The sequence below is a fragment of the Balaenoptera acutorostrata genome, chromosome 13 (assembly GCF_949987535.1).
Source record: "Balaenoptera acutorostrata chromosome 13, mBalAcu1.1, whole genome shotgun sequence".
Classification (NCBI taxonomy): domain Eukaryota; kingdom Metazoa; phylum Chordata; class Mammalia; order Artiodactyla; family Balaenopteridae; genus Balaenoptera; species Balaenoptera acutorostrata.
The window spans coordinates 51984890-51993278 of NC_080076.1; the positions used below are offsets into that span (position 1 = coordinate 51984890).

An 8389-nucleotide genomic window follows, 5' to 3' on the forward strand; every position below is an offset into this window, starting at 1 on the left:
ATTTTGTGTATGTGTGTAACTTTTTTAAAAGTGCTACACTTTGGCAAAAACCCAAGGCTATGTCCAAATTAATGGTGCAAGTGTCTGCATACTCCAGCTGTTATTCAAACAACGAAAGTCAAGTTTTAAAGAAACTTTCAAATCTGCTGAAATGATTCTGTGTTAAATGTGAATCCAGAATACAATGTTTAAGCAGAACACAAAAATAACTACTGTGACATTCATTTTAACAAAGGAATTTTTTTTTTAAAAGAAGAAAGAAAAAGAATGATCCAGCAATCCTACTCCTGGGCATATATCCAGACAAATCTGTAATTCAAAAAGATACATGCACCCCTGTGTTCATAGCAGCACTATTCTCAATAGCCAACACATGGAAACAACCTAAATGTCCATGACAGATGAATGGATAAAGAAGATGTGGTACATATATACAATGGAATACTACTCAGACATAAAAAAGAATGAAATAATGCCATTTCCAGCAACATGAATGCAACTAGAGATTATTATACTCAGTGAAGTAAGTCAGAAAGAGAAAGACAAATACCATATGATATCACGTATATGTGGAATCTACAATATGACACAGGGTGGGTGCCTGGTGGCGGGAGCAGCTTTCGTGCCGCCGGTGGGCTCCTGTGAGCGGGCGCAGAGGGCCTAGGTGGGCAGACAGGCGGCCCGGTGCAGATGCTGAGGCCGCCACCCTCGGGCCCCACGATGGCCCCAGGGTGTGAAGGTGACAGGCAAGGCCCGCAGTTGCTGGTGGCCAGGGCCAGGTGAGGCGGGAGGCTGCAGCCCTGAGGCGGGGGCGGGGGCACGAGGAGAGCAGGCAAGAGAGGAGGATGGTGGCCCGGGCCCATCTGGGAGAGAAGAGGTGGAAAGTGACAAGTCGGGTGAGGCGTCCGGGCCTGGGAAGGCTTCAGCAAGGCAGCTAGTGGAGGGACCTGGGAGCCAGGGGGGCTCTTCAGACCCATCAGACCAGCCTGGCTTAGAAGCAGCAAAGGAAGCAGAGCTCCCCTTGCAGTCGGGAAGACACACCAAGGAAAAAAGAAAAGTTACTGAAGCCTCAAGTGATGATCCACAGCCAGGGACTGACCTGTAAACACGTTTACGGAGTACTACAGAAAGTTTCCGCCGGGTATACACTTTGATTTACAAGTGCTAAATGACCTTCTAAATTCTTTACTCAAACATTGTTTATTGAAAGAAGTATTTCAGGTCATGAACCTCAGCATAATGGTTAAAATGCTGCCTGCTCTGAAAATATTACTAAAAATATTTGAGTATGTGGCAACTATGAAATTAAGGAGTGCTGTACCTGCTTTGATATCTTTTGCAAGCTTGTTGAAGCTGGGATGGTACTTGACCCAGAACACTTTAACTATATTATTAAGCTTTTATACCAAGTACAGGCTTCCAAGCAAGAAATAACTGCAGTTCTGGAAATGAAATCCAGGTTACGGATGAGGCAGTTTAAAAAGAACTGGAAGTGTGATTTAGAGTCAGCCTTGAATGAAATACAGCATTGTAAAGAAAAAGGTGACTGGACCAAATTGGGAAATGTATACATTAACATAAAACTGGGCTGTGAAAAATTTGCAGATTTCCCAGAGATTTTGTGCTTGTATTGCTGAAACACTAACAAAAGACTGTAAAGACGAGAGACCAGGTGTTCCATTTCGTGAATTCGCTGAAACAGTTAGCAAAGATCCACAAAATAGTGAAGTAGATAAAACTTTGCTGGGAAGAATCGGAATCAGTGCTATGTACTTCTACCACAAGCTGTTGCAGTGGTCCAAGGGAAGGAAGGTCTTAGATAAACTATATGAATTAAAAATACATTTTACAAGTTTAAAAGGACGTATAGGGCCCGAGAAGTTAGCACCAAGATGTCAAGTTGTGAATATTGCAGCAGAAATTTTTCTAAAAAGCGGAAGCCTAGATCGTGCCATTTGGGTATTAAGGGAGTCAGAAGGGGTCATCAATACACCACTGTGGCCTTGTGATAGACTGGATGTGCTCAGCTGGCATAATCTGCTCTGTACAACTGCACATGAAATCATAGCGAAGAGTCTTTACAGACAGACATTTGAAGTTTCGCAAAATCTACCAGGTTTTCAAAATTCTCAAGATGCCTGTATAGAAAGCAACAGTCTTTGTATGTCATCCTCCGTAGCAGAATTCATGATTTCAAAGAGCATCCCTATTGATTTTTCCTTTCTTAGAAGATTAATTACTTCTTTAGGAAGAAGTTGTTTATGGCTCCAAGCCAGAGCCCACACAAAAGTGCTCTTTCATTGGGTTGCTACCCACCATTGGAGGGAAATTTATACCGAAAACTTCTACTGATTCCTTCCTATTTGTCTGAGATTGAAATGCTTTTAGCTATTGAAATCTTCCTGGTATCTAATGCTAGTAGTATTCAGAGTCCTGGAACTTCTACACAGACACTGCAGATAGTTTTAAAAAGATGTGAAGAAAACAAATCTCAGAGCAAGGATGACTATCAAGCTGCAGTGGAAAGATTAATTATGGCTGCTCGTATATCAGATCCAAAGCTTTTCATTAAGCACATGACCATCAATGTTAATAAGGAACAGGTTTATAGTATGGAACATTGTTCTGCCCTGAAATGGATGAAAGAGAATATGAAGTGGGCTGGAAAGGTTTGGCTCTTCAATAACCATTAGTTATTAAAGGCTGTCTTTTTTTTTAAGTTCAAGTAATCATTGTTGAAAACAAAAGGCAATGAAAATAAAGACAGTTTTCACTATAAAAAAATAAAATAAAATATGACACAAATGAACCTATCTATAAAACAGAAACAGAATCACTGACATAGAGAACAGACTGGTGGTTGCCAAGGGGGAGGGGCTTGGGGGAAGGATGGAGTGGGAGGTTGGGGTTAGTAGATGTAAGCTTTTATATACAGGATGAATAAACAACAAGGTCCTACTGTATAGCACAGGGAACTATATCCAATACCCTATGATAAACCATAATGGAAAAGAATATTTTAAAAAAGAATGTATGGGGGACTTCCCTGGTGGTCTAGTGGATAAGACCCCGTGCTCCCAATGCAGGAGGCCCGGGTTTGATCCCTGGTCGGGGAACTAGATCCTGCATGCATGCTACAACTTAAAGTCCACATGCTGCAACTAAAGATCCCGCATGTTGCAACGAAGATCCCGCAACTAAGACCCCGCGCAGCCAAAAATAAACAATAAATAAATAAATAAATAAATAAATAATTTTTTTAAAAAAGGAATGTATATATAACTACTTTGCTGTACAGCAGAAATTAACACAACATTGTAAATCAACTATACTCAATTTTAAAAAATACTAAAACTGAAAAAAGAAAGAAAAAAACCATGAATAACTGAACAAAAATTCCACCTATTCTTAAACTCTATCATTTTTTTTCCTCTGCAACCCCTTTCCCAAATAGAGAGAAAGAGAAAAGGAAGAGGGTCCAAAGTACAATCTTCCCAAGATTTGGGGCCTCTAACAGTTGGGAGGACAGTTGTAGCCCTCAAAGGAAAAGCACTGGGAAGATGGCATTCCCACCCTGCGGCCCGGTCCACCACCTCCTGTCTGCCATGGTGGACTGCATAGGCCAACTATTTCCGTAAGACTGATACCTGCCTTCTATTTGTTATCAGAGGGGGTGGGAAAATAAGCATGGGAGCTTTCAAAAATCAGTCTTTCCAGATGTTTTGACTTTAATGTATGTGTCTTACTAATTTTATAAGAAAATAAAACAACAATCTAAACAATATAGGTCAAACTAGAAAACATTTCTCCTCTTGGGAAATAACTGCTGAATGTAGATTTCTTAAAGATGTATTACTTGGATATTTTACCTTCTTTTTCAAGACTTTTCCAGAAAAATGTGTTACTTTTATCACATGAACTTCCTTTTATATAATGCAGAACCTAAACAACTTGCTTGTGTAAGGGAGGAAAAAAATTACTTTTTCTCTACCCATCTTAAGTTCATTAGCTGGGACTCTGCAAATTAGACTCAGAAAAGACAGAGTAATAAGAGAAAAGCAAGAAACAAACAAATTTATTAGCATGCGCATCCCACATACACACAGGAGTACTCAGAGATGAATAACTCAAAGAGGTGATTAGAACTTAAACTTATGTGGAATCTTAGCAAAGAATAATAATTTTGTAGAGAAGTAACAAAACAAAGGAAAAGGTCTTTGAGCTTCTCAGAAGGACAAATTATGGGAAGGTAAATATAAGGAAATTAATAGTAGATAAGGGCCAGTTAGTAAAGTTTGTTATAAAGATTCCTCTGGTGCTATCTCTTAGCTGATAAAGATCTAGAGTAGTCTCCAGTGATTAACTTCTGTCTTTCCTGGTAAAGAGGGGACGGGGGACACTTTTACACATTTATGTTCTGCTTTTAGGCAAATAGGGGGACTGCAGAGAACTTTTCTTGTATCTGCCTCTTCTTAATTGCCTTCAGCTCAAAATAACCCTTGTTTTAAAATAGCATATTTTGGGACTTCCCTGGCAGTCCAGTAGTTAAGACTCTGTGCTTCCATTGCAGGGGGCACAGGTTCGATCCCTGATCAGGGAACTAAGGCCCCACATGCCACATGGTGTGGCCAAAAGAATAAATAAATAAATAATAAAATAAAATAGCATATTTTGAGATGGCATATTCTGCTGCCCTTCACTTATTAGATATTATGACTAATGTTGAAGTAACTTTTTTTCTATTTTAAATTCCCTATCCATTCAAAAATAAATTTTAAAACTCCCAGCGTGGGAATCTTAGCTAATACTTGTAGAATATCAGGTCAGCCTCATTGGCTGTCTGTGTTGTCGAACCATACCATACACCAATTTCAATTAAGAAAAACAATTTAGGTGCTTCGACTGTTTTTCAGTAATAATACCTTGCTTCATTTCCCACCTTTAACCTTGACGTAAGTGTGGCAGTTAATGAGATATTTTACAGATGAAAATTTAATAAGACTTTTTAAATAATTATAATCATGTAAGTATTTTAAAGTTTTGACTTTTATAAGATTCACAATGAGGAGAGAGATTTGAAGAAATATTTTATAATGGATAATTCAGCATAAAATTGATTCTCTCCCATTTTGTGAATTTTTACTTAATGACTTCTATATTTCCAAGCTGCCATGGAAGTAGAAGCCACAGGCACTGTTAATTAGTAAACAGAAGTGTTTTTATCAGTCAATTCCTGCACCAACATGTGATTTCTCTGCACTGTTGTGATAAATATTTGCTATCATCCAGTGTGTCTAACTGGGTCAGCCATCATGGAAGAGTAACTCTGTCATTTTTGTGTGATCCAAATATTAGGAGGGTAAGTCTATATTGCCCTTAAGCTCTAGGTTACAGTGATTCAAACCTACATTCTATGGATTACAGAAGTCCAAAGCCAAACTCAAGTGTTTAGTAAAACTAATAAACCTATTTATATGTTATCCAGAGCTTCTCCTTAAATAGCTGAGTTTATGGTTCTCCCCCAGGTCTTGCTTATGCCCCCCTGGTCTTGTGGTAATGCTGTTCTAGTGATAAAACACTGCCTTCATTAAAAAAAAAAAAAAAAAAAAAAAACCTACTACACAAGACATTGGTAGTAAGGTTGAGAACTGAAGGGAGAAGTCTTTACACCGTATCAAGCCTTGTACATGCTTGTTTTCTTTAGTCTTTGACCTCCCACCATGAGGGATTTCCTCTTATCCTTTCAGGGCACAAGATTACAAGCCACAGTGCCATCTCCCTGTGAGCTGATCAATACTTACATTAAATGTAAATGGACTAAATTCTCCAATCAGAAGACATAGAGTGGATGGATGGATAAGGAAAAAAAAAAAGACCCTGCTATATGCTGCCTATAAGAGAATCAATTTAGCTTTAAGGAAACACACAGGCTGAAAGTAAAGGGATAGAAAAATATATTCCATGCAAATAGAAACCAAAAGAGAGTGGGAGTAGCTACACTTATTATATCAGACAAAATAGACTTTAAGTCAAAAACTGTAATAAAAGACAAAAAAAATTATTATATAATGATAAAAGTGTTGATTCATTAAGAGGAAATAGCAATAGTAAATATATATGCACCCAACATCAGAGCACCCAAATATATAAAGCAAATATTAACAGCTCTGAAGTAGGGAACTTCTCATCCAGACAGAAAATCAATAAGGAAACAATGGACCTGAACAACACTTCAGATCAAATAGTCCTAACATACATATTAAGAACATTCCATTCAACAGCAGCAGAACAGACACTCTTCTCAAGTGCACATGGAATATTCTTCAGGGTAGGTCATACAGAGGTTCCTCAAAAAATTAAAAACATCACAAACATATGAAATAGCAATCCCATTTCTGGATATACATCCAAAAGAAATAAAATTATTATCTTGAAGGAATGTCTGTACTCCCATGTTCACTGCAGCATTAATCACAGTAGCCAAAATATGGAAACAACCCAAATTCATTTGTCAACAGATGAATGAATTAAGAAAATATCGTATATATGTAAAATTAAGTGTTACTCAGCCTTTAAAAAGAAGTAAATCCTGCCATTTGCAACAACATGGATAAATCTGAAGAACACTAGGCTAAATGAAATAAGCCAGACACAGAGAGACAAATATACCTTAAATATAAACAATTTTTGTTTGTCAAAAATAAATACATAAAAATAAAAGTCCTGTGGGCTATACCTAGCAATATTTCTTCTTCATTGCATATACTTGTTGGAAGTTCTAACATTTTTTTTCCCACTATTATTTTTTTTATGAGATCCCCCAATACATATAATTAGAACATGGATTACTTCAATGGTTTTTGCTGCCAATGAGTATAAGCTTACACAATTGTTCTAAGAAACACACACTTTAGGTTCTTGCCAGTGCAGATGGTGCCTACATCATGTTAAGCAGACAGGTTGACTGAAACAATTCGATGTTGACCTTTGCTAAGTGAAAAAAAGGGACGCTGTTTGCAATTTCATGTTTAATGTACTTTGTACATTGTAGGTACTCAAAAATGTGGGTTAAATGAACAGTTGTAAAAAATATGTTGTTGGTAAATAACTTCTGAAGTCTTGGATGCAATTAACGTTTTAGATGGGAAAGATCAAGAATTCCCTGGCAGTCCAGCAGTTAGGACTCCATGATTTCACTGCTGAGGTCCCGGGTTCAATTCTGGGTCGGAGAACTAAGATCCTGCAAGCTGTGTGGAGCAGCCAAAAAAAAAAATAGATGGGGAAGATAAAAATGATAGCTCAATATTCAACACTTGTCAAGAAGGATGTAGCCTGAGGGGCAATGTTACCAGTACACTATATATAGCACCACTATAGTAATTAGTTGAGTGAGGCCATCATCAAAAAATCTACAAACAGTAAATGCTGAAGAGGGTGTGGAGAAAAGGGAATGCTCCTACATTGTTGGTGGGAATGTAAATTGGTACAGCCACTATGGAGAATGGTATGGAGGTTCCTTAAAAAACTAAAAATAGAACTACCATATGACACAGCAATCCCACTCCTGGGTGTATACCCAGAGGAAACCATAATTCAAAAAGATAAATGCACCCTAATGTTCACTGCAGCACTATTTACAATAGCCAGGACATGGAAGCAACCTAAATGTTCACCAGCAGAGGAATGGATAAAGAAGATGTGGTACGTACATACAATGGAATATTACTCAGCCATAAAAAAGAACAAAATAATGCTATTTGCAGCAACATGGATGGACCTAGAGATTGTCATACTAAGTGAAGTAAGTCAGACACAGAAAAACAAATATATGATATCGCTTATATGTGGAATCTAAAAAAGGGGTACAAATGAACTTATTTACAAAATAGAACTAGAGTCACAGATGTAGAAAACAAACTTATGGTTACCAGGGGATGGGGGGGGGGGTAAATTGGGGTTTGGGGATTGACATATACACACTACTATATATAAAATAGATAACTAATAAGGACCTACTGTACAGCACAGGGAACACTAAATACTCTGTAATGGCCTATATGGGAAAAGAATCTAAAAAAAAAAAAGAGTGGATACATGTATATGTATAACTGATTCACTCTGCTGTACACCTGAAACTAACACAACATTGTAAATCAACTATACGCCAATAAAAATTTTTTTTAATTTTTATCACTGGCAACATAAAAAAAAATTAGTTGAGTGAAAGGAAATTGATTCTGCATATTTTTTAAATCTATGCAGTATGTACTCATATAAAGCTTAAACTGGTTTAAACATTTAGGTGATTTATGTAAAAGCCCAGCGAGTATGACAGGAAGTATATTCAGATGGAAAAGGTACTGCCAACTGGAAATATAAATGCACTTGT

At 37.5% G+C, this 8389-nt stretch overlaps 1 protein-coding gene across 1 annotated transcript; it reads left to right on the forward strand.

Annotated features, from left to right (window-relative positions):
• Window positions 1–845: 845 nt before the first annotated feature.
• LOC130704589 (protein TOPAZ1-like) lies at window positions 846–2693 on the forward strand. The gene is given in 5 exon segments (XM_057526199.1): window positions 846–896; window positions 1120–1324; window positions 1327–1610; window positions 1612–2281; window positions 2284–2693. Coding segments are annotated over 5 exon segments (1620 nt in total).
• Window positions 2694–8389: the final 5696 nt, after the last annotated feature.